General features: G+C 31.2%; 5 protein-coding genes across 6 annotated transcripts; 2 read left to right on the top strand and 3 right to left on the bottom strand.

The window, feature by feature from the left end:
* Window positions 1-307: 307 nt before the first annotated feature.
* LOC141524680 (membrane protein BRI3) lies at window positions 308-2,928 on the bottom strand. The gene is made up of 4 exons (XM_074238673.1): window positions 2,800-2,928; window positions 1,315-1,428; window positions 689-834; window positions 308-591 (listed from the first exon to the last, which is right to left on the bottom strand). Exons 2-4 carry the CDS (start codon window positions 1,382-1,384, stop codon window positions 460-462), a joined length of 348 nt encoding a protein of 115 aa, XP_074094774.1. The 5' UTR covers window positions 1,385-1,428; window positions 2,800-2,928; the 3' UTR covers window positions 308-459.
* Sec71 (ADP ribosylation factor guanine nucleotide exchange factor Sec71) lies at window positions 2,926-10,394 on the top strand. Its single transcript, XM_074238672.1, has 10 exons — window positions 2,926-3,555; window positions 3,875-4,386; window positions 4,479-4,897; window positions 5,001-5,405; window positions 5,487-6,158; window positions 6,267-6,508; window positions 6,625-6,905; window positions 6,985-8,136; window positions 8,198-8,401; window positions 8,756-10,394. Exons 1-10 carry the CDS (start codon window positions 3,426-3,428, stop codon window positions 9,887-9,889), a joined length of 5,151 nt encoding a protein of 1,716 aa, XP_074094773.1. The 5' UTR covers window positions 2,926-3,425; the 3' UTR covers window positions 9,890-10,394.
* Window positions 10,029-17,240, bottom strand: Oseg2 (intraflagellar transport protein Oseg2). 2 transcript variants are annotated; one of them, XM_074238670.1, is made up of 7 exons: window positions 17,090-17,240; window positions 16,654-16,824; window positions 16,469-16,581; window positions 16,216-16,401; window positions 16,044-16,132; window positions 12,681-15,826; window positions 10,029-12,420 (listed from the first exon to the last, which is right to left on the bottom strand). In XM_074238670.1, the coding sequence occupies exons 1-7, from the start codon at window positions 17,123-17,125 to the stop codon at window positions 10,912-10,914; spliced, it is 5,250 nt and encodes a 1,749-aa protein (XP_074094771.1). In that variant the 5' UTR covers window positions 17,126-17,240; the 3' UTR covers window positions 10,029-10,911. The 2 variants fall into 2 exon arrangements, with proteins under 2 accessions (XP_074094771.1, XP_074094772.1); XM_074238671.1 differs by lacking the exon at window positions 17,090-17,240 and having other exon boundaries at window positions 16,654-16,938.
* Window positions 17,241-17,397: 157 nt separating this feature from the next.
* Mrpl19 (mitochondrial ribosomal protein L19) lies at window positions 17,398-19,702 on the top strand. The gene is made up of 3 exons (XM_074238740.1): window positions 17,398-17,543; window positions 17,975-18,719; window positions 18,905-19,702. Exons 1-3 carry the CDS (start codon window positions 17,477-17,479, stop codon window positions 19,032-19,034), a joined length of 942 nt encoding a protein of 313 aa, XP_074094841.1. The 5' UTR covers window positions 17,398-17,476; the 3' UTR covers window positions 19,035-19,702.
* On the bottom strand, window positions 19,206-25,783 carry Woc (zinc finger protein without children). The gene is made up of 5 exons (XM_074238739.1): window positions 25,639-25,783; window positions 20,758-24,927; window positions 20,548-20,669; window positions 20,320-20,467; window positions 19,206-20,109 (listed from the first exon to the last, which is right to left on the bottom strand). Exons 2-5 carry the CDS (start codon window positions 24,905-24,907, stop codon window positions 19,835-19,837), a joined length of 4,695 nt encoding a protein of 1,564 aa, XP_074094840.1. The 5' UTR covers window positions 24,908-24,927; window positions 25,639-25,783; the 3' UTR covers window positions 19,206-19,834.
* Between the last annotated feature and the right edge of the window lie 531 nt (window positions 25,784-26,314).

The following is a 26,314-nucleotide window of genomic DNA, read 5'->3' as shown; positions in this document are numbered from 1 at the left end:
AGGCTTAAAAACATTTAATAATGAGTATGAAATTTTTAAATTTACTTTCTCTATGTATATAAAAAAAAAAATTATTTATATATCTTAGTATTTCTGATCACAATTAACTATGAATACTTAATTGAAAAATACAATTACGTTTTGATTTTTTTTTTTCTCTTGAAATAACACCTATAAATAATTTTATAACAGAAAAAAATCAACAAGTTTGAACATTTTAACTTTAAATAACACTAACAGTTATTATAATATCACTATAAAACAATTATCAATAGGATTTAATTTTTTGACCGTATTTCTATGACAAATTAGGTATATTATTTTTTCTTAAATGAAAAAAAAATATTGCAATGAAAAATTTCTATGAAAAATTAGGTATATTATTTTTTCTTAAATTACCTAAAATAAAAAATAATAATTAAGTGGAATCATCATTTTGAGATAGCTGATATTATTAAGTTATCCAAAATACGCTCCGCAATTTGAGCATTTTTTATTTTTTAAAAGTAGACAGCAAAGAATCCCAATTGGAAAGAAGAAAATTGCACAGAATAATCCTAAGCACGTATAATCATCTTCTAAAATCCCAATCTAAATTATTAACAATTAAGTAAATTTATTAATGATAGAAAATACTAAAAATAAGTAAGATATATAATTAGTATGATGAGTAATTAAATATACTAACACGACAAGCTGGGCAAGCTCCAACAAGAATTATTTCTGGTACAATGACAGTTGTTGTAGCTCCATACGACGGAATGGATGAATTTTGATAAGTTGTTCCGTCACTTGGATAATAACCAGGTGGTGGTTGCCATGAAGAAAATCCGACTGTTTATCAATAATTAATTAATAAAAAAAATTAACTGATTGTTTTTTTAATTTCTAGGAATTAAATCGTAGAATTAATTTTTTTTTCTCATTTATTTTTGCATTAATTTATTTGTTAAAAAAATTCTTAAAATAAATAAATAGCTGCTAAATTAATTCTTATTAGCAACAAACATGAATAATAAAATATATGAATGTGATAATATTTTATTTTTGACCTGTGATTAGAAATTACGCGATAAAGTGAAATATTAATGTAAATGGAGTTAGAAAAAAAAAATGACTGATAAATTATTTAATACAATAATGATTGAACTTGAATATTAAAAGAAAAAAGTAGTTGACAATGGGAAAATGAAGTCGCTGATAATATTATTTATTTCTTATTGCTAATAACAATAATTATCAATTATAACTCAATGATGAATAATAAAAAAAGCATAAAATTTAATCAGATAATTGAACGTCATAAAAATTTACCTGGAGGTGCTGTGGCAGCCGAATAAGGCGGTGGTTTATCATCTTTAGAATACAAAGGTTGATTTTCCATTATGAATTGTAGTGAAATAAAATTGTTGAATTATCTTGTCGTCACTGTCAAGAAATATTTTGTATATTATTATATGCTCAATTAGTCATAAGTGTTATCTCAGCTGAGATAACAGTTATTTAATTACTATAGAGTTAAATTAATTTTTTTTTTATTAACGTTTCAAGCCTGTCGAGTGCGCAGAATTATTGTGCGCCAATATATTAATAAATAGCGACATTAATTCAAGTAATTTTAAAACTTAATAAAAAAAAAAATTATATGATAATAAATCATAAATGTGTGCACTATAATTATTATAAATATGTATATTATATTAATTAAAAAATGATGCAATAATTTAATAATAATTGTATAGTAGCTGATTTGAATTTTTCCGCAATTTTAATAGCGCGAGATTCAATAATTTATTTGAAATAATTAATTAAATGTTATTTATTTTAACATTGAATTGTTTTTTTCTTTAAATTGTAATCTTATTTATTAAAATTATTTTTCTTTTTATTAAAGAATGGGAGTAAAAAAATAATAACCCTGAATAATAATGATACTTGATTTCTTAACTTTCCAATTATTTACAATTTATTATTCAGTGGAATGACAAGTATTAATCAATTCTATTTCAAATCAACTTTTATACTATGTATCAGTATATTAGATATAAAAATCTTTCATTTATGCACATACTTTGTAAATACTATTCAGGATATATGTTGATTATAATTTTTCTAATTTATTTATTCATTTATTTATTCCTTTGAACGCCAATCGGTATTATACAATAATGAATAAATTCTTTAAATTACAAGATATAAATTATAAATTTTTTAATTCTAATGTTTTAACTCGAAAATTGAACTGAAAAAAATTTATTTGGCGGTGTCTAAAAAGAATTAACTAATTAAAAATTCAAAAGAAAAAATTTCACATGTAAAAAATTTAAAAAATTACACATACAAAATTTTTTAAAAATATTTTTTTATTATAATTAAATTATTAAAAAAAAAATTAAAATATTAAAAACGTCGGCTAACTTTATTATTATCAAATGACATTAAAGTTAGCTGTCACTTGACAATTTTTTAATTTTCTTTAACAAAAAAATTATTTAAAAAAAAATTGCATTTTTAATTTATCAAAATATTTAAAAGTCCATTTTTTTAATAATATTTTTTTGATATAATTTATTTGTTAAAAAAAATTAAAACAATTGTGAAATGACAGCTAAATTTAATGTCATTATTATGAAATTATTATATTTTTTAGTTTGAATTTTTCCCGCGAATTTAAATAATTTTATCTAGGGTTTTAATTTTTATTAATTTAGTGAAATTGACAGGACTAGGTTATGTATTCTTTTATTCATCAATATACACGTACGTATTTTTTATCCATGTTTATGTTAGTACACCTACCTGTTTATTGGTGTTTCTATTCGATACAGGTCCTACGCACGGTAACGTCGACGATGTATTTTCGAGCTACGTCAAAATCATAATGTGGCTGTGGCTATCTTTTAACTCACTCACGATTCACGACATCACAACTGAAATGTGTCAGTAAAAAAAAACATAAATTAACAATAAACCATCTTTATATTCACATTACCCAGGTACCGCTCGTCTCTAAAGATTTATCTCAATACAAAATATAAATAATAGGTTAACAAAAATTGAATAATGAAATTTTAAACAAAAATTCAACAGCTTTATAACATCTAGGTATATATTACTAAAAATTAAAACATTAACGCCCTTTGAGTGTAACAATGTGATTTGATTGTACTTGTTTGAATTTTAAAAAATAGTGACAGTGATTATCAATAATAAAAAAAAAAATAATTAAATAGAAAAATCATAACAAGTATATAAAATGATAATTGTATCAATGTATAGTGTCAGAAGCATTAGTAACCTCATCTCAAAGTTATCACCTTCAATATCATCAGCAATAAATTACCAGTTGAAAATAAAAAATTATCTGTAATTTTGAATGCCTTAATTAAAAGGCTAAATGATATTTAAGTCTATTGGGCTTTCTAATGACAATGCGAAATAATTCTAAAACGAGAGAAATGTTTATAGTAAGAGCACTGGAAAAGATTCTCGCTGATAAAGATGTCAAACGATCACATTTGTCGCAATTACGAAAATCATGCGAATCTGCATTGGGTAAGTTTAATTAATAATAAAAATTAACAATACTAAAATTAGCCGACTTTAAAAAATTTTTTTTTTCATTTATTAAATTGTAACAAAAAAATATTTTCAAAAAATTACATGTGTAATTTTTTTTAAAATAATTTTTTAATAAAATAAATTATTAAAATTTTTAAATGTTGGCTAATTTAATTTTCATTAAAAATCAGTATGATTATAAGTACACATAGCTCTAAATCAATTATCTAATTGTATGCAACAGCTGTTTATTTAAAATGAATATTAATTATAAAATGGATTTTTTTTTTTTTTTTTTTTTTTTCTTCAATAGATGATTTACGGAATGAAATTAAAGAGGTACCAAATGTTCAAGGAGAAGAGGCCATTTCCAATGCATTGCCTCAACCGCGAAATGATTCAAATGTCATATCAGCTGAAAAATATTTCCTTCCATTTGAGTTGGCATGTCAAAGTAAATCCCCACGGATTGTCGTCACTGCATTAGATTGTTTACAAAAGCTTATAGCATATGGACATTTGACTGGTAATGTACCAGACTCAACGGATCCAAATAAACTATTGATTGTGAGAATTGTCGAGACAATATGCAGCTGTTTTATGGGTCCACAAACTGATGAAGGAGTACAGTTGCAAATAATAAAAGCATTATTAACTGTAATGACTAGTCAACATGTTGAAGTCCATGAAGGAACTGTTTTGCTTACTATTCGTACTGTCTATAATGTTTATCTAGCTTCAAGAAATTTAGTTAATCAAACTACTGCACGAGCAACACTTACTCAGATGATTAATGTCATTTTTGCGCGGATGGAAACACAAGCAGTAAGTTTTATCTGTTAATTAATTAATTAATTAATTATTGTCATTTCAATTTGCATTATTTCTTTTATTTTTATCATCATCAACAACAATAGGAAGAAGAAGCTATAAGAACTAGTGAAACACCTCAACAACCAGAGACACCGGTCGTACCCAGAGTTGAAATTGAATGTGAAACTTCTTCAATTGTTGATACAGGCAGTGTGATAACGCCAACAATATCTAATGATACAACTCCATCATTTGAAGCGCACCAAGTTGTTAGTGAAATTTTGGATGATATTGTTAATACTGTTGTACCAGAAGACAACAGTCTTAAGGCTTCAATAAATGAGGAACAACCAAGTATTGATCATGTCCACACTGATGACAATACCGATGAAACAACTGCTGAAAATGATAATATGGTTACTGCTAAATTTACCCACGTGCTTCAAAAAGACGCTTTCTTAGTTTTTCGGGCTCTTTGTAAATTATCTATGAAACCATTACCGGAAGGTACACCTGATCCCAAGTAAGTTTTAATAGTAAAATAAATTACAAAAAAAAAAAAAAAAAAAAAAAAATTAGGAAAACGGTTTTAGCTGTTGAATATTAATTAATATTATTTTTTTTAGATCACACGAATTGAGGTCTAAAATATTATCATTGCAATTACTTTTGGGTATTTTACAAAACGCTGGACCAGTTTTGCGATCAAATGAAATGTTTGTTATTGCAATAAAACAATATTTGTGTGTAGCATTATCAAAAAACGGCGTTTCGTCAGTACCTGAAGTATTTGAGTTATCATTGGCATTATTTCTTGCTTTGTTATCGCGATTCAAAGTCCACCTGAAGATGCAAATAGAAGTTTTCTTTAAAGAAATTTTTATGAATATACTTGAGACTTCGAGTAGCTCGTTTGAACACAAGTGGATGGTAATTCACGCGCTGACGAGAATTTGTGGAGACGCTCAAAGTGTTGTTGATATATACGTAAATTATGATTGCGATCTTTCGGCTGCTAATTTATTTGAAAGGTAATATAGTTGATAAATATTCCTTTATTTCATTTTTATGATTTTTTATAGATACATACATTTATACGTATATTTTTTCAGACTCGTAAATGATTTATCAAAAATAGCACAAGGCCGTCAAGCTTTAGAGCTTGGAGCTTCTCCTAATCAAGAAAAATCAATGCGTATACGCGGTCTAGAATGTCTAGTGTCTATATTAAAATGTATGGTAGAATGGAGCAGAGATCTTTATGTGAATTCTGGAGTGCCTGTTGATCAACAATTGCCGACAGAACCACCTGATCCACCATTAGGACAACCATCCCTACCACGTTATGGCAGTGCTGGAAGTTTATCGTCAGCAAATTCTAGTCTCATTGGTATCAAAGAGATGCCTGATTCACCCGAACAATTTGAAGTTCAAAAGCAGCAAAAAGAAGTTTGGGAAGCCGGAATTGAAATATTTAATAGAAAACCTGCTAAAGGTATCCAGTATCTTCAGGAACAACATTTATTGGGTACTGCACCTGACGATGTCGCAAGATTCCTTCACAATGATGAAAGATTAGATAAAACAGCTATTGGTGATTTTCTGGGTGATCACAACCATAATCAAACTATGTATAATTATATTGATCAAATGGATTTTGCTAATAGAGATTTAGTCACTGCACTGAGATATTTTTTGGAGGGTTTCCGATTGCCTGGTGAAGCTCAAAAAATTGATCGGCTGATGGAAAAATTTGCTAGTCGATACTGCGAGTGTAATCCAAAGTAATTTCAAATTTTTATTTTTATTATTGTATTTTTAATCAGTTTTTTAATCTATTATTTTTTTTTTTTTTTTTTTTTTTTTATTATTATTTTATTTTTCTCTACTAGCAACGGTCTGTTTACAAGTGCTGACACAGCTTACGTATTAGGTTTTTCAATAATTATGCTGACAACAGATTTACATTCACCACAGGTGAAAAATAAAATGACTAAAGAGCAATATATCAAATTAAATCGACGGATAAGTGATAATGAAGATTTACCTGAAGAATATTTGTCAAAAATTTATGACGAAATTGCTGGTAATGAAATAAAAATGAAGTCACATCCTAACAGGCCAGGAAAACAAGGTAAAAAAAAAAAATTTCAAAAATTATATCACGATATAGTAGACCAAATAATATATGTTTTTCTTTTTATTTAACGTTTAAACTTAAACATTTATTTAAAACATTAAAATTTCTAGTGATATCAAGTGAAAAGAAACGTCGGTTGCTGTGGAACATGGAGATGGAGTTGATATCAACGGCGGCTAAAAATTTAATGGACTCTGTGAGTCATGTCCAGGCTCCATTTACAACAGCAAAACACTTAGAGCATGTTCGTCCAATGTTTAAAATAGCTTGGACTCCTTTCCTCGCTGCTTTTTCAGTTGGTCTTCAGGATTGTGATGATCCCGAAATAGCATCGTTGTGTTTAGATGGTATACGGTGTGCTATTCGTATAGCTTGCATTTTTCACATGACGGTAAATAATATACATTGAGTTAATTGAATGCAAGTAAATAAATTCTCAATACTTTAATTAATATCATTTTTATTAACAGTTGGAGCGTGATGCTTATGTTCAAGCACTGGCAAGGTTTACTCTTCTAACAGCAAATTCTCCGATAACTGAAATGAAAGCCAAGAATATTGATACGATAAAAACGTTAATAACGATTGCTCATACTGACGGCAATTATTTAGGCAGCTCATGGCTGGACGTTGTAAAGTGCATTTCACAGTTAGAACTTGCTCAATTAATAGGCACAGGAATACGACCGCAGCTGTTGGGTCCACCATCAAAGCCATATTTTCCATTGCCGCTTAATAATTTTACAAATTTAACTCACAATAATTCACATCAATCAAATAGTCTTAATTTAAGCTCACTAGATCCTAGTGTTAAAGAATCAATTGGTGAAACAAGTTCACAGAGTGTCGTTGTTGCTGTTGATAGAATTTTTACTGGCTCAATACGGCTGGATGGTGATGCTATTGTAGAATTTGTTAAAGCTCTATGTCAAGTATCACTTGAAGAATTATCTCATCCGTCACAGCCACGCATGTTTTCACTTACTAAAATTGTTGAGATTTCTTATTACAATATGGGTCGTATCAGACTGCAGTGGTCAAGAATATGGCAAGTTATTGGTGATCATTTTGATCGGGTTGGATGCAGCCCAAGACAAAATATTGCTTTTTTTGCGGTTGATTCATTACGACAATTAGCGACAAAATTTATTGAAAAAGGAGAATTTGCAAATTTTAGATTTCAAAAAGAATTTCTGCGCCCGTTTGAACACATAATGAAAAAAAATCGATCACCAGTTATTCGTGACATGGTTGTAAGATGTGTCGCTCAAATAGTTAACTCACAAGCACCAAACATACGCTCCGGTTGGAAAAATATATTTAGTGTATTTCATCATGCAGCTAGTGATCGTGATGAATCAGTTGTTGACCTGGCATTCACAATGACGGGAAAAATAATAAATGATTTATATGCGAAGGATTTTAGTATTATGGTAGATTCATTTCAAGATGCCGTAAAGTGCCTAAGTGAATTTGCTTGCAATGCATCTTTTCCAGACACAAGCATGGAAGCAATAAGACTGATACGCACGAGTGCCTCCTATATCGATGCTAATCCTCAAATGTTTGCTGAGGGAATGATGGATGACAATGGGATGGTGTCGGAGGAAGATCGATCATGGGTACGTTTTTAATATAATAATCCATCACAAACATCACTTAAAAGAGTATCTTTTTCAACAGGTGAGAGGATGGTTTCCATTGTTATTTGAATTGTCTTGTGTTGTAAGTAGATGTAAACTTGATGTACGAACACGTGCATTAACTGTACTATTTGACGTTGTTAAAACACACGGTGCTTCGTTTAAACCTCACTGGTGGAAAGATTTATTTCAAGTACTATTTCGTATTTTTGATAATATGAAACTTCCAGAACAACATACAGAGGTAACTATTAAAATTATTATTAGTATAATAATATTTTTTTTTTTTTTTTTTTTTTTTTTCATTTCTTGTGAAATTTTGATATTTTTAAAGAAATAAACTCACCCCGGCATCACATTCATCGAGACCTTTCATTTGAATACCCACATCAATTTTTCATATATTTATATATATATCATATATATGAATATATAAAAAATATATCAAAATGCATGTGGGTACTCAAATGAAAGCTCTTGATGAGTGTAACATCGGGATGGGCTTATATCTTTAAAAATGTCAATATTTAAGAAAATACAGTGCCATTTAACAAGTCATTAATTTAAAAATTTTTCTCAATATTTAATAATTTTTCAGAAGGCCGAATGGATGACCACAACCTGCAATCATGCTCTTTACGCAATCGTCGATGTATTTTCTCAATTTTACGATATTCTGGGTCCTCTTCTTCTCGGCCAACTGTACTCTCAATTACTTTGGTGTGTACAGCAAGATAACGAACAATTGGCTCGCTCTGGTACAAATTGCCTTGAAAATCTTGTGATAAGCAATGGTATAAAATTTGACGAAGACACCTGGACTAAAACAACCCGTTGTATTCTCGATACTTTTGAAAGTACATTACCGTCTGTCCTACTCACTTGGAAACCGCCATCAACAAATAAAGAATCCGACATGGATGTTATCACTGGAGACAATGATAACCACGTGGGAATACTAAAACGTAGTCAAAGTACTCAAAGTCTCTGCAACAATAACAATGATTTACCCCGGTCGCGATTATTTTCATCTTTGCTGATAAAATGTGTCGTACAATTGGAGTTAATTCAAACGATTGATAACATTATATTTTATCCAGCGACCTCGCGTAAAGAGGACCAAGAAAATTTGGCTCTAGCACAAGCAGATATGTTGAACGGTCGTTCAAGTGACTCAGGTCTCGATGGATCAGGCAGTGAGCAAAAAGAAGAACAAGGAATGTACTGTTCTTTAAATACAATTCATCTTTTACAATTAGTTGATTGTCTTTTAAGATCACACAGGTTTGCAAAGAGCTTTAATGTCAACAATGAACAACGTAATATTCTTTGGAAAGCTGGATTTCGTGGCACGGTTAAACCTAATCTGCTAAAGCAAGAGACTCAGTCGCTCGCATGTGCTCTACGAATTCTATTTAAAATGTATAATGACGAGACACATCGCACTAATTGGTCAACAGTTGAGTCTCATTTAGTTGAAATATCACGAGAAGCGTTGGAATATTTTTTAGTTTTACCTAATGAAGCTCATCGTGACGCTTGGACACCTATTTTATTACTGCTACTTAATAGAATTCTTAAAATGTGCGATAATCGTTTTGCCGTACACGCGGCTAATTGTTATCCACTTTTATGTGAAGTAATGTGTTTTGATCTTAAACCGGAACCACGGTCTGTTTTAAGAAGATTTTTCCTACGAATTGGACCCGTATTTAGAATTACAAAATTGTAACGATAATTTTAATCTTTTTATTTTGTATAATTAAATTTAAAATAATCGATAATTGTTTCAAACAAAAAGACAGCCGATAAATTATTATTATAATAATAATAATGTAACTTGTGTAACATTATTTTATTATTGCAATAACTTATTTTTTTTTTTTTTTTTTTTCTAATTTATATTATGCGAAGATATTCTCACATATGTATATTTAATGTTATATACGTCTTATAAATATATTATATTATATATAAATATATTAAGTAGTTAAATATTAACAATGGTGACAAAAAACGTATCAAGTCATTGAATTCACGATTGAAATAAGGGGCGTGTATGATTTAATCTTTTCTGTGTTTTCAGTATCAATGGAATTAAATTTTTTTTTTTTTTTTTTTTTTTGTTATACGTAGAATATAATAATTATTATTATTATCATTTTAAATAATATTATTTTATGCAGCAAGTGTACATTGAAATATGAATATTGAATATTTGACGACAGAGTCGGTCTGATTTTAATAAAAAAAAAAAAGAAATTAAAAATTTGTAATTTTTTTTATGCAATACAGAATTTAAGGTAGTTTTTTTTTTCCAATCTATAGTTTATGCTGACTATAGATTTGCATACATTTTCATGCTTTGATATATTTGACCAATTACGTTACGAATAGTTTGCTTGCATGATATATTTTCATATTTTTCATCTAAATAATAAGAGTTTTATTATTATCAATGATTTCTTAAAAACTATTTGGTAGGAAATTCCAGAATTTTTTAGATTAATTATAAATGTATTAATTTAAGTAATATTAATTTTTCGTGAAACTCTTAAAATTTCTTCAATACAAAAATAATAAAACTTGGCGGTTTTCTCTTTCTTCCCTTATATCACCTGTGTAAAAATTTAATTTTCAATTGCAATTATCTTCAGTTAGACGTGATAAATCATTTTCAAATTTTAACAGCATGTACATTATACATTTAATTATTTATATTAAAAATTAGGAAGGTTTTTTTAAATTTTTAAATTAAAAACTAAAACTAGGCAACGAACCACACCATTCGTGAATAAAAGCAATAACATCATTAAGTGGTGACTCAGAAGGAGCTTGTCTAGAAGCACTAATAAGTTTATTCCAATCGTCTCGATCAACGACACGATTACTCCCCTCAAATCTAACAACCGATGAGCGAATTGGATACCCAGTTAAAGCACAAGGTTGCAAAGCAGCTGAACCATTGGCTGGACAGGTGAGAGACCCAATGTAGACGCCTCTCTGATCAACCGGCAAGCCTTGTTCGACTTTTTGATCCATTGACACAGCCAGTACCCATTCGCGTACATCTTCTCGCTCTTCTTGAGTTAAGCTGAGTGTTCCAGGAAGTGGAACTTCTAGAGGAAAGTCAGTGATTCGTAGATCATCGACGTCCAGAATACTGCCATCGCCCTCTTCGATGCACTCTTCAAGGTCCAAAAAATGATTGAGAAAGACAAAAGCCTCGCTGTGTGATCCGGACTTACGCAGTTCAATTCCTGCCTCGTAGTAACAGCGGTCAGCTAGTAACACGTCGGTATATCTCAGGAGAGAAACTGATGTCTTAGTTATAAGATTAGCAAGATTAGGGAACAGTTGGCAGGCGCATTTTACAGCTGAATAATGAGTCGCTTGTAGAAGTCTTCCAAATTTATCTTCACTTGCTGAAGATCCTTCAATTTGCTTTGTAAGACCTAGAAGAAAAGTTCTTAGCTGCGATAATCGTGTGTATCGTGATTCAGGCGATCCTTGATACAAATTTAAAATCATTTCAGCCAGACGATAGTAAAGATTGTGATACTGAGCAATAGGAGGTGCTCCATACTGTGAATATAATTGTAAAGCCGGTTCTGGTGTTCCAGACTTCAGTAATTGGGCAGCACGTTGGGCCAGATACTTATGCAAGACTTCAGAATTCAGTGAGCTAGCTATTTCGAAAACTTGGATCCACTGTCCTTTGCGAGCTAAATTTTCTAAAGACTTAGCTCCGTCGCCATCGCGCTCGCTTCGTCCTTGGTCGTTGTCAGAAAGAACACTCTCTCGAGCACTTTTACGGTATTTATCGTCCAAGTAAGACTCCAGATCAGGCGCTAGCTCTTGGACAATCCGTCGAGCTCTCATCCAATCTCCAACTGACACCAGTGCATTGATAGCCTCCTTCATTTTGTCTGCTTGGAGGTAAACCTGAGCTGCGAGAGCATGTTCTCCTGTTACTACTAACTTGGAGCCCAATTCACCGCCTACTTGGAGAACCATTTCCGGATCTGCTTGGTTCAATAAAATATCTGCTGCCTGGATCAGTGCTGGTCGGGATGAATCGAGAATTAAAATATCTAACGCTGTACGAACTTCTCCGGTTTCTAACCAACGTCTTGCCTCATCTAGACTGTTTGTTCCGTCGATTCCGGAACTTCTGTGCGTTAATTCTCGGCGGAGAGCTGCCTCGTGGCTGGGAAGATACTCTCGGCAAACTCGCATCGCTTCAGACCACATTCCTGCTGACTGGAAATAAATTGAAAAAATTTTATTTGATGGTGGAAAAATAATTCTGTATTAAATTACATGATTTTTAAATTGGATAATTTTTTTTTAATTTTTTTATCAAGATTTCATAAAAAAATTTTCATTTATTTTTTTTTATTTTGCTTGTTTTTATGCCGGATTTATTATAAAAAATGTCGTGAAAGAAGAAAATAAAAAACGAATAATTAAAAAAAAAAAATTTAATTATTTAAAAAAATATATGATGAATAAAAACTTACCTTATAATGATCAATAATGATCTCAGGCTTATGAGCTCGAAGCAAAAGTGACTCAGCAAAAGCATAATCTTTATTATCAACAGCCTCAGCAGCTCTGGCAACAAGTACCTGTGCCATAGCTTCTTGACTGACAGACTGGGCGACTTCTTCAGCAGCGTCCCAGTCTCTCGTATGAATATACATTTGTACAGCTTCAGTAGCTTTGCCAGCTCGAATGAATTCTTTTTCTGCTTCAGCAAATTTGCCTTCATCCTCCAGCGCCATAGCGTATTTATAGTGGACCTCTTGTTGCTGTTCTGGAGTTCCATATCTTACAGCATCGAGTGCCCAATCAAATAAATTAGCTTCACAAGCCATCAGGAGACAAGGATCAAAATAATTAAGCCGTATCAATAATCGAGCGCCCAATTCCGGTGCAAGAGTGCGTGCCCACATTAATGCAACTTGTTGAGCAGCCGTATCACCAGATTCCTGTTTAGCGACTCTCAAGGCATCTTCCCATAAATTAGTGGCCTTGTAGGCGGCCACAGCACCTCTCCAATCTTCAGCCCCAATGAAATGCTCTTCAGCTTCACGTGCTTTACCAACTGCCGCCAATTCTTGGGCCAAGTACGCATGAGTAGTCTTCAATAAATCTTGACGATATTCAGCGACCAGCCTAATCATGTCATGACGATGGCCAGCTCGACGATACATTGCAATAGCTGCATCATACTCACCGATTGCAACAAACAAAGCTTCAGCGTAGCGAAAATTCCCAGCCTCTTGTAATTTTTCAGCGTGTTCTGTTAAAACTTTGACTGCTTCAGTGGATTCCATATGCTCCATTGCAACTTCGTAAGCTCGCGACCAGTTGTTTGTCTTAATATGAATCTCAATTGCCCTTTTAGGATCTTTAGCGCGTAAAAATAAATTTTCAGCTAAATTAGTATCACCATTTGAGGCACAATATTCTCCAAGCTTGTAATATTTTTCTTGAATAGCTGGATCCTCGCTGTCAATCACCTGAACTATTTGAAGAGCTTTACGCCACTGACGAGCATTTATCGCTGAATTCAAAGCCATCGCTATTTCACCAGCTTCTATAAAATGATTTATAGCAGCGTCATGATGTCCAGCTGTTGCTAAATTATGACCCCAATCTTTTTCAATGCTGACAACTGAATTTGGCTCAACAGATCTTGCTAAATCTAAAGCTCGTGCAAAAATTCCAGCGTCTTGATAACATTTTATCGCGCCAGAAGTATCATTTGTTTTTTCTAAAATTTCTCCAGCTAATTCCAGAAGGTCTGATGATTTAAGCGATTTTACAACTTCACCGGTAATTTTAGAGTCTTCTAACAGAGATTCGTCTGACAAAAGAAGACGCCCGGCTCGACCAGCACGACCTGCATCTAAGAAAAGTTTTACAGCACGACGAGGATCCTCTGACTCAATAATCGCCGCTGCTCTAGCTGCCTGTCCACTGTTCAGCAGCCAAGCCAAATGTTTATCCTTAAGATTTTTTAATCCAATCCAATCACGATTTTCCGCTAAATCCAAGGCTTCCTCCCAGTGCCAATATTTTTGATACATCTCCAATGCTTTGTCCAGTTCATTTTGTTCAAGATAAATAGCTTCTGCTGTTTTTAACTCGCCATTTAAAATAGCCAATTTTGCCCAGCATTCAGGGCTCGTCAAAGGATCATTACCCGTTTCTTGAGCATACTCTTCACCAATTCTGACAATATCTTTGAGAAAACTCGAGTAAGCAACGTCTCCAAGTGCCGAGTAGCATCTAGCGGCGATTAATAATTTTTTTTCAGTCATAGCATTGCGCGCTACATTTTCCCACATAGCTTCTGCTTCTGGACGATCACCCAAGTCTTCAAGAAATAAAATAACTCTTCCAAAATCATTGTCATGCAATGCTGTACCAAATTCAATCAATCCTTCGTCTAGCGGATAGTTTAGACAAGAACCAGCCTCTTCAACGATAACTGATGTTTTACCGTCATCTCGCTCAATGTCAACGGCATCACCGCGGATGGAAATAAGCGTTGAAGCTTCAGGTGCATCGACATTGTACCAGACTGCAAGCTTATCTCCGGTTTGAGCGACAGCCACGTCACTCCCGGGCACCCAAGAAGCAAAACCTGTCCCAGTTAACAGCAAGATTCTGCTGGCTTTATCATCGCACAACCACAGTCGAGCTTTTTTGTCTCGCGACAATAATCTGTGACCGGTTTCGCTTAATTCCAGCCAATCTACCCGGGCATCATGCCCAATAATGCTTATCGTTGATCCGCTTATCAAATCGACAATTCTTACAGTTCTTGAGTCTAGCAAATAAGCTAGCCGTTTATTTTCTGGCATGCCTGGAACCTGGCGTTCATTTATGCGCACACTTACAACGTGTGGATTAACAGCTTCTGTTCTTACCGAGCCAAGTATTTCATTCTTTCCATACTCGACAATGCTCAATTCTCCGGAAAAAAATATCAAACAAATTCCAGGATACTCGAAGAAAAATTTTTCACTGTTTGATTTGTCTTCCCATTGAATTTCGCTCAATAAATTTAATTGGATGTCACTGATAAGCAAAGTTGAACTTGTACGAGCTATGATATGGTTGTCTTTGCGACCTAGTACTCTGACATCTTCAATCTCGCTCCCGGTGTAAGACTTTATGCTCACAGGACGATTTGAACCACTGAGAGACCGGACGACAACTTGGCTAGGACCTACGTATGCTACTTCGTGACTTCCTCGGACCATTGCTCGTTTCAGGACTGTCTCAAACTGTTCAACCGCGCCACAAAGACCTCCAATGACCAGTCGAGAGCCATCTCGTCTCCATGCCAATGCTGTGACTGTGTAAAAATTTGGCAGCTCGCGGCTGATTGTTTCTTCCCAAACAGCTCGGCGTGGGCTCCAATCGATTATTCTGACTCTGTTCCACGAACCTATGGCAACACTTTGGCCACTTGGACTGCAACATGCCACTGTGATCTCTTTGTCCGTATTGTCACGTGAATAATCCAGGGTTTTTATTACTTTGCCGTGAGAATCGTAGAAGGTTAATTTTTTGTCACTGCCTCCAGCACAAATGTGGTCGTGAGGCCAAGCCAAAGCGTAGGCAGGTACTCCATGAGTTAATATTCTACCTGGAAAAAATTGAATGTGTTCTCTGAGAAATAATTTTTTTAATTGAATTAAATTTTTCAAATTTCAAATTAATTTATTATTAATTTTTTAGAATTTGAAATTTGTGATAATTTCTTTATTTAATTATTTCTATGCATTTAAAATAAAAATACGTTGTTTCCCGAAAAAAAAATTTTTTGGTGCGATTTTGGATGCGATAAAAAATAAAAATTCTACCTGAAGGTTCAGTGTGACCATCGTTCTTTAAATGGTATCGTATGATACTGCCATCAGCATGACTGGATAGAAATGCAGTTTTTCTATCACTGAAATAAATATTTACTATTATTAATAATATCATTCCAAGTAAATTAAAATATTTTATCGAGTTTAAATTTAATAATTTTACTTGGCTGCTAATGCTATTGTCATAGCGTCAGCTGTATAAAGTGTTTGTGCTTTGTGGGCTTTTAAAATCGCAACACGAACTTTTCCATCGCTTAAACCAACAATTATTGGACCCTCTGATGGCCAAATCATGCATGTCACTGATGAGCTTTGTCCAAATTTATTACAAATAACTTTTTTTTCGCCCCTAAAAAATTTATCCTGATGAATTTTAATTAATTAATGTGCTCTTACATTAAAAATTTACAACTTACCAATCTTCACCGATTTTATAAACATAAACAATATTATCTGTTTGTCCAACAGCTATTTTTGTTGAATCCGGAGAAAATGAAATTGCTTTTATAACATAACTTTTTTTTCCATACTGCAATATAAAATTAAATTGTTATTTTTAAGTAATTATAATTATTGTATTGATAATAAATATTTAACAAACCTTAGCATCAACTGGCTTCGTAGAAAAACGATCTTTCTTAACTCCTGCTTCATCAAAAAGATAAATTGATCTGTCTGCTAAAGCAACTGCTAATTTTAAATTATTTGGCGACCAAGCAATACTGACAACACGATTTTCACCATCATTAGCAGCTAACACACAACCTATATACTTTAAAATCATTATTTCAATCAACAAACAACAAAATTTAATTATTATGACAATTTATAGAGTTTTTATTTCAGATATTTTGTTTACAAATTTGTTGTCATGACAACGACACTAAATTCTTAATTCAAATTTTAATAACACCACGTGACAATTATTACACTGTTAATATTTGTTATAAAAATAATTTTAATATATTATTTAAATATTTTTTTGTATTATTAAAAGTTATTTTTAAATGATAAGCTATTTTTTAATTATATATTACCATTAAAAAGAAATTAACTACAATTTTAATTAACATAAAAATTGTAATGACACTAAAAATTTAATAAAAAAATAACACTTGTAAAAATTAAAAAAAAAATTATTGGAGAAAATTTTTTACAATATTTTTTTGTATATAATTGATTTGTTATAAAAATTTTTTAAATTGACACTTGTCAGCTAACTTCAGTATCAAGAGTAAACTCGAAAATAAACTGTCACGTGATTGGAGAGCAGTGTGGCCAGATCGTGCTCTTTTCTTACCCCCACTTTGTAGGACACTCTCATCTGACTATATTGAAAGCGGTACAAAGTGGGGGTAAAAAAATCGCACGATCTGGCCACACTGTTGGAGAGAGAGAGAGAGAGAGAGAGACAAAAATTAAAAATGTCAGCTGTAAGAAGAGTATTTACACAAAATCTTATAAAAAGTTTCAATTTTTTTAAAACAACAGGTAAAAATAAAAATAATAAGTAGATTATTTACAATGTAAACTAATTGCTTCGTATGATAAAAATTATTTAATTGAAAATTTCTGTAGTTTTAAGTCAATAGACTTATAACCTTAAATTTTTCATGCCGAGTATCTATATTATTGAATAACATTAAAATTAGCAATCGCTTAACTATTTTTTAATTTTTTTTAATGAATAAATTTGCTCTGAAAAATTATTTCTAAAAAATTACATTTTTTAATTTTTTAAATGTCATTTTTTTTTTTTCTTATTTTCTTTGACAAAATTTATTCGTTAAAAAAATTCTTAAAATTGTAAAATATCTGTTAAATTAATTTTCATTATTATTGAAAGAATAAGCAAAATTTTTTATATATTTATATATTTATATACATATATGTTGATAATAATTTTATATAAAATTTTACAGGAAATTCTCTAAGATGTTTTGGTACAGAAGCAACGGAAAAAAAAATTATTCAAGATAAATCAGAATCTAATGATAAAAATAAACATGAACCTCACTCTTCAACGCCTGCTGGTTGTGGACCAGTTATTCCAGAACAGTACCGATTTATTTATCCAGAATTTTTACCGGATCCAGCTCCACAACATCGCAATTCTATGAGAGAAAAATTAGAACGCATGGATATGTTGTCAAGAAGAAAATTGATAGACATTCCAGAGTTTTATGTCGGCTCCATACTTGCTGTTACTTATTCAGAGCCACATGCTCCAGGAAAATCAAACAGATTTGTTGGAATTTGTATTAAACGATCAGGTTGCGGTTTACGGGCTAATTTTTTGCTAAGAAACGTAATCGACCATCAAGGAGTTGAAGTACAGTTTGATATGTATGACCCGGCTATTCAAAAAATCGAGTGCTTGAAACTTGAAAAAAGATTAGATGACGAGTTGATGTATCTGAGAGATGCACCTGATGAGTTTAGTACATTTCCAGTTGATATGGAGCCAGAGTATCTACCAGAAGGAGCTCCAGTTCCTGTCAACAAAACTATAGTTCCGCTGAAACCATTACCTTGGGGCACTAAATGGGAACAAAGAAATATGAAAGGATTGTCAGCTAACTTTGATTTGTTGACTAAAAATCGTCTGAGAAAACGAGATGCCAGTGCTAAACCATGGGAAAAATATGATCTTATGAAAATATACAGGTAACATTTTACTATTATTCAATTATATGTTTGTACAAAAATTTCGATAAATAACTTTTTAATTAATTATCAATACTTATTTTTACAGACTAATATTTTTAATTAATTAATTTAAAATTAATTAAAAAAAAATAAATTTATTTTAGAAAATCTTTCATTCCAACTGTTAATTTTTTTATTTTCAGAGAAACAATTCCCGAAGAAGAACAACAAGCTATTTATTCAGAAGTGTTTATGAAGCTTCACACTTTAGAATTATCAAGAAAGAAGCTCAAACGTAAGCGTGGTATTGTTCGTCCAATTAAAAAATCTTAATTTTGTTTTTCTGTACAATTTTTTAATGTTATACCAATAAAAAGTAAACAATGGATGGAAAAAATGATAGTATTTGAAAAAAAAAAAAAATTTTTTTTTTCAACTTACATGCAATGTCATACTTTTTTTATTTTGTTTTAGAACCATTCTCTTAAACAATAGTTATTACAATACAAATTTTTTTTTTTAGAATGCATATTTTGTTACCATACAAGAACTCTTAATTACGTCGTCCTATATACAAAGGAGTATTTGAATTTGAATTAGTGTAAATATTGTTTCGTGTTATAAAAAAGAATTTGATTTTAAAAAAACTTGTAGGAAAGTTTTTTTCTCAATATATCGTTGTACTGATTATTTATACAGTACGGGAAAAAAAATATAATACTTGACTTAAAAATTATTATTACAGAAGAGCTCATACAAAATCATACTATTTACTTGTAAAATCAATTTTGGAAGCTATAAATCATTATTATTTTCACTTAATAATGGAGTTGAAATTTATCTTATTCATTTTCATAATTATATACAGTTTATCATATTTTAATTTTGATCTAGGTCAGACAAAATAATTAATCATGAGAACTATACTAGAAAAAAAAAAATTGTCTTTTTTTATTGAACGATGATTATTCCCTTTTTTTTTTTTTTTTTTTTTTTTTTTTTTTTCAATCGACTCCTTAATTAACTTTCACTTTCAGTGAAAAGTTTCTTATCTCTTGATATTGTAACAAAGAATTATTATTTATCATAAAATAATAGTAATAATAAAAATAATGATAGTAAAATTAAAATTTTTATGTCGACAGTAGAGCGATGTTAATTTCTTTAACCATTTTAACACGATTCAACATTTTTACAAGATGTTCTTTTGCAAGTGGCGATGTTGAATACCAAACAGGACTGTCTGGAACACAACTTCGTTCTGGCAGGAGATAAAATACGTCATTCCGGGTTTTAACACTTTCAGGACACTTGGAGATATAAAACTCATAAAGTTTAACTGGACAGCGCAATGGATTTTCTTCGTTTTCTTGTTGTTCATAAACTTTTTTCTTTTTTGAATTGGCTTCTGTAAGATAATTTGTTATATTTATATTTGTTCTAGTTAAAGTAAAAGACCCAGTTATTGACATTCACAATTTTATTTTATTTATTTATTAATTGCATAATTAGAATAAAATTGCAAGTGTCAAACAACTAGGTCAGTGTCAATAACTAAGTCTTTTACTTCAATCATAAATACAAAAATTAATTAAAAAAAAAAAAAAAAAATACAAACCTAAGGCTGACTGTGGTGGATAAAATCGTAAAAGTACATTCCGTGCGCCAGGAGTTTTATTAGCAGTTCCAGCATTCAGTGCAGTCGGATTTCGTTTCCAGTGTTTCATAATATGAGAAAATGATAGCTGCATATGCTCGTCTACCGACTGTAATTTATATTAAATTTTATTACCAAGTACAACAGACAGCAATTTTTAACGGATTAATTTACCAAAATAATTCTTACCGTTAAATTGAAATGCTTCGTATTAAAAAACATTAAAGTACTTAGTAGTACATGTGGAGAATGTGCTCCAAGTTGTTTGCATTCCCACAAGTGCTCTTCTTCAACACGTGTCACGATATATTCTGCAATAAAATAATAACAAAAAAAAATTATTAGTAAAAAGTAAATATAATATATTTATAATTGAAATAAAATAAATATAATACTTACGGGCGTCATTATATAAAACAGAAAATTTTTTAGCTACATCATTTAAACAATCTGTAAATTGTTCATAAAATGTGTCCGTAAAAATATTATCTATCCTATTATTTTCAAAAAGATATTGTTGTATTCCTAAACATAGATAATAAATGGTGTCAGGTGCATATTCAGATCCATTAGGTTTTCTAACTTCCTTAACAAAATGACAGAGTGAATAATTAAGCTCATCAGCAGTTAATTGCAATAATTCTGTTTTAAATAATTTAAATTTTTTCATGGGTGTTACTTGTTTTTCTAATTCATTATTTTTAGCAACAACCCACTTTCTCCAAGCATTAACACCAAACGTATACTTGAGTGCCATATTAGCGTCTGGCTTTTTAATAGGTTCAGTAATATTAGCCAGCGTTGTTTCCGTAGCAGTTGTAGTTATTGTTGTTCCTGTTTCAGTAGTTGTTGTTGCTGTTTCTGTTGTCGTACTTGTTGAATTGGATTCTTCTGGTGAACCCCCAGCAGCAGGAGCATCATTTGAATTATTACTAGCAGTGCTACTCGATCTACGCCCCTTTTTAATAGAACCAGCACGTGTTTTATTATGAGAAATAACACGTTTTCGTCCCTTAGCAATGGCCGTTGATTCGGCATTATCTGTAGAATCACCACCAACATTACCTTCCGTTGATTTTGTAGAATTTTGCGACGCTGTAATGGTATTGGGTGTCAGAGCAGCTTCTAAATCCACAGCAGCATCTTCAAGTTCTCCGGTTGTCATTTTTAATGCTTCTTGCAGCATATCGTCACCCAATGTATTACTTGATACAGTATTTTCAAGAGTATTTTCATCTGCTGAATCCGATGAATCACTTTCTGTAGTTTTTTTTTCAGTAGCAACTATTTCTGCCATCATCAGCAATTCTGCCTCAAATGGATCAGTCGGCGTTTTGTCTTGTATTCTTTTAAATTCTTTAATAATACCCTTAGTAGTATTACGAGTGGTAGGAATAAAAATAGGTACGGGTATTGGCAATGGAAATGGTACAGGTACTGGAAACGGAAAACTCCACATGTGTACGGGAAATGGAACATAAATAGGAACTGGAATAGGCACCATAATCTTCGGAATTTCCTCGGTTTGAGTAGATTTATTACAAGGATGCGGTTTGACTGAGACACCTTTTGTATGCATCAAAGGTTTGCACTGAGTCATTTTGTTGTGAACTTTAACTGGACTTGGCGGTCGGGTTATTACTTGTTGTTTATAAATTATTTGAGCGGCATTGGCATTTAAATTGGTAAGATTATTAGCCCCAACAGTTATTGTCGTAGCATTTTTTTGCGGTAGCGTAACAGTCTGCCCATTAGACGCTAAACTTTTAACTGATGATATCACAGGCATTGATTTTTGACCAGCAATTGTTATACTTGGCAGAGTTACCAATTCAGTTGGTTTTTTAGCAGCTGTTTGCATTTGCATTTGATACTTTGCTGGATATGTCCTTTTAGGTGTACCCGTTGGTACTGGTATTGTCGCCGTTGCTGGAGTTTTAGGATCATCACCTCCAGGAATTGTTATCGGTGATTTAGTGTACTGTCCTTGAAACTTCATCACACAATCGTAACAACAAAAATTACGTATCGTGGCGTCAGACATCGTCAAATGATATTGAGCTTGAGAAAATTCTTTACAAAAATCACAATTAATACGTCGTGATGATACTGCATTCATTGATACTTGATAAAGTGTCAAACAATTTAAACTACACATTGTGATAACAGATCCATTCTTCAATTCTTTTTTTATCATATCAAAATTATATTTTTTAACTTTACACCAATTACACGGTACTATTTTACGGTGTGTTATAATAAAAATATTAAGACAAGTTTTACTACAAAATGTGTGAGCTTCATTTTGATAAAACACAACTGTATTTTTCTTTTTACCTTGATCAAAATATTTTTTACACGTTGAACATTGATCTGGATCAACTTTATTGACAAATTTAAATGCCGCAAAACATGGCTCACTGCAAATTGCTACAGGCGCCAAATGATTAACTTGTACTTCACAAAAAACTATTTTTTCTTCCTGACAAACACTGCATGATTTTTTTTCAGGTATTGGTGGTTCTGTTGAATTCATTTTAGAATATTTTTCCATGCAAAATTGTGTACAAAAATCTTTAAATTGTCCTTTATCGCCAACTGGAGCTAAAAATCCATCAGAACCAGAGCTTATATCTTTTTGACAATAACTACATACCTTTAAGCCTTTTTTAAATTCTTCCAAGCATGTTGAGCAACAAAATTGACGTACATCATAACCGAAACGTACACAATATTTTCCTAAGCTCATCGCTGCGACATTTCCATTACAATTTCGACAGTAACTACCGTATTTAGTTTGAAATTTACCCAAACATTCTTCATTACAAAACTCCATGGTTTCCCAAGATAAATTTCGTTCGTCATTTGTTTCAACGATTAATAAACAATTGGCACAGCGTTTTTCATATTTTGAATTGGCTCCATCGCTTGGTATATCTGTAGCTACATTATTTTTAGTCGCATACGCCGATTGACAAATATTTGAACAAAATTTATGAATTTCACTACCTATTTTCAATTCAAAATTGCATATTTTTTCACTTTTACATTGTTTACAAAATTGAACTCTACTAATTTCTTGAACTTCAGAAATTTTAGATTCAGCTTCTACGTCAATTATGTTGTCTATCATTTTAAGACCCGTAGCTATTTTAGCAACCGTCACTTTTTTCAAGTCTTTATTCTTCTCTTTCTCACTGTCCTTATCCTTATTTTTATCTTTGTCTTTATTGCTTTCTTTTGCATTAGAATCAACAGCCGACAGAGATGCTGCTGAAGTTACAGTAATCGTCGGAGTAGTTGCAGGACCGTCAATTACTTGGTTAACTTGTGCTTCATCCGCAACATCGACTGGGTCTGTAGATTTTGATTTAGATTTTTCATTTGACTCATTATTTTTTTCGTCTATTTTTTTATCCGTCGTTTTATTTTCTGACTGTGGTAAAATTTTGGTATTATCCGGAACAATACACAATTCGTCGTCTTGGCCAGGTAAAACAGGTGATTGATTGTCCTTGGAGGTTTTATTTTTACTCTTCTCCTGCTCACTGACATCATCAGACTTATCATCCTTGTTTACACGATCGTCGTCCTTGTCATCGGACAATTCAATGGTAATTTCTTCAATTACTTTGTCTTCAGAGTCGCTGCGCTCCTTAGGAGACAGAGGTTTATCGGATTCATTGCCAAGTAGTGGCGAAGAATTGTCATCAGCATGCTCAGCGGAGTCTTTAGCGTTCAATACGTCCTGAAGATTGTCAGCTCGATCTCCAAGTTTTTTAAAATTAATATTCCGTTCTTCCAGATCAGCAGTATCTAATCCTTCTTCTGGCTCAGAGGCTAAAGTATCGCCACCAAAAGGATCTTCGGCATCCATGGAGTGGCTCTCAATCTGAGCCTCGTCTTGTTTATTATCCTGAACAACTTGCACGAATTCGGTATTTTCTGTTTGCTCTGGCTTACTCGAGGAGTTATCTTTGCTCTGTATTTCCACATCAGCTTCCATTGACACTGACTTATTGTCTGAATTCGAGTCTTTTTCTTCAGTCGTAGCTACATCCGTTGAATCCGTCATTTCTTTAGGAGAATCAACAGATATTTGTTCAATTTCTGACGGTCCCTTCTCGTCAACAGACATTGATAGAGTATCTTCAGCTTGATTTTCTTCCGAGATAACTTCTGCTTCATCAGTCGCTTTAGATTTAACCGTTTTTACTGCTTCACTAGAAATATTTATTCTTTCAGTTGCATCGTCCGCTGGTTTTTTTCCCGATAAATCAGTGTCTTGAGACGACTTTGATTTTTCACAGGCAATATGAGCCAATGCAGACTTTTCAGAAGTACTTTCATTTACGCTAATCAATTCATTTTCATTGGTCCTTAATTTAACATGACTAATTGTATCACTGGAAGTCTCGTTTGCATTTTTTAAAGTTTCTTCATTGTTAACAACTAATTGAGTATCATCAACTGTTAAATTACTTGATAATTCATTTATTTTAGTCGAACTTGAAGCAGCAGCTACACTTGCTTCGTCTTGATTATCCATAATAATTATTCGTGATGAATCTAAAATAAAAAATAAATAATTTAATTATTTTATGCATAGTCTTAATTTTAAATATTTATTTATTTATTAGTTATCATTAGAAGTTAGCGGTCAGCTGTCAATTTAAAACATTTTTTTAACAAATTAATTACAATAAAAAAATGCTTCTAAAAATTTTCACTTGTAATTTTTATTAATTTTCACATGTGAAATTTTTTAAATAATTTAATTGCTAAAAAATTCTAACAAAATTTTTAATATCTGTCAACTTCAGTGTTATAAATTAAGCAAGATTATTGTGACTTAATTTTAAATATAAAATTATAGGAATAAAAACAAAATTTTAAGCTTATGGATGCAATAATCATTCTTAAAAAAAAAAAAAAAAAAAAAAAAAAAATTAAATAGTGTAAAAAAAAGCTAGGTTATATTATTGCTTATATTTTTTGACAATGTTCAATTAAATAAATAAACAAATAATAAAATTACTTAAATGAAGATTTATATTCAATATAAATTATTATTATCAAGGTAACGTATATAAAAAAAAAATATCAATTAATAATAAAAAAATAATACAATTACAATCATAAATCGGCATACAAGTGCGTTACTAGCCGCTGAGTCGCTGATTAAGATTTAAGATATAAAATAAAAATTGTAAAGAAAACATATTTTTTTTTACACTAATAATTATTGATTGAAGATAAATTATTTACAAATTATCATACCTGTTTATTTGTCAATGTTTGTAGATTTTTGAGTTATAATTTTGCATTTAGAACATTATTATCGTACTGTTAAGTTGCCCAAACTCTCGTTACACGAATTGAATTTATACACCTATGAAAGAGGATGGAGACAAAAGTTTAGCACACCAACAGCTTATAAAGGTAAGTTTTTATTTAGCAATAATAGTTTATATTCTATTACCCGCTTGAAAAAATAAAATTATATTATTGGCTGTTTTGTAAAATACATCAAGTAAATACAGGACTGGCTTTATCGTGGATATCGATAGAAGCGCTTCTGCGGAATACATGTGAATTACCATTTCAACTTTTTCAATTAATTTTGCAAAACAAATTTTATTTAAAAAAGTGCTTTTAAAAATTTTTATTAATTTTCACATGTTGAACTTTTTAATTAATTTTTTTTATCCTATAATATTAAATTGATAATTGAACTGAAGTTAGTTTAGTATCGAAAAAAATCTCGAAATAATGGTTACTGATTCCTTATTGGCTAAGATTAAAGCGCGCGCGCATGCGCGCAATATGAATTCCTAGTTTAAATTTAATTACTATAAAATTCTAAAAAAAATTGTAATATTTGTCAACTTCAGTATCATAAACAGAACTAACTTACTTAATTTTTTTTTTAAAAGATAATAAATCCTCTAATCCT

Source organism: Cotesia typhae, unplaced genomic scaffold (genome assembly GCF_013202065.1).
Source record: "Cotesia typhae breed Kobodo isofemale line unplaced genomic scaffold, CoteBio_Ctyphae contig_23, whole genome shotgun sequence".
Taxonomy (NCBI): Eukaryota; Metazoa; Arthropoda; class Insecta; order Hymenoptera; family Braconidae; genus Cotesia; species Cotesia typhae.
Note: the sequence above shows the minus strand (reverse complement) of the source record. Positions and strands in the feature narration are given on the sequence as shown.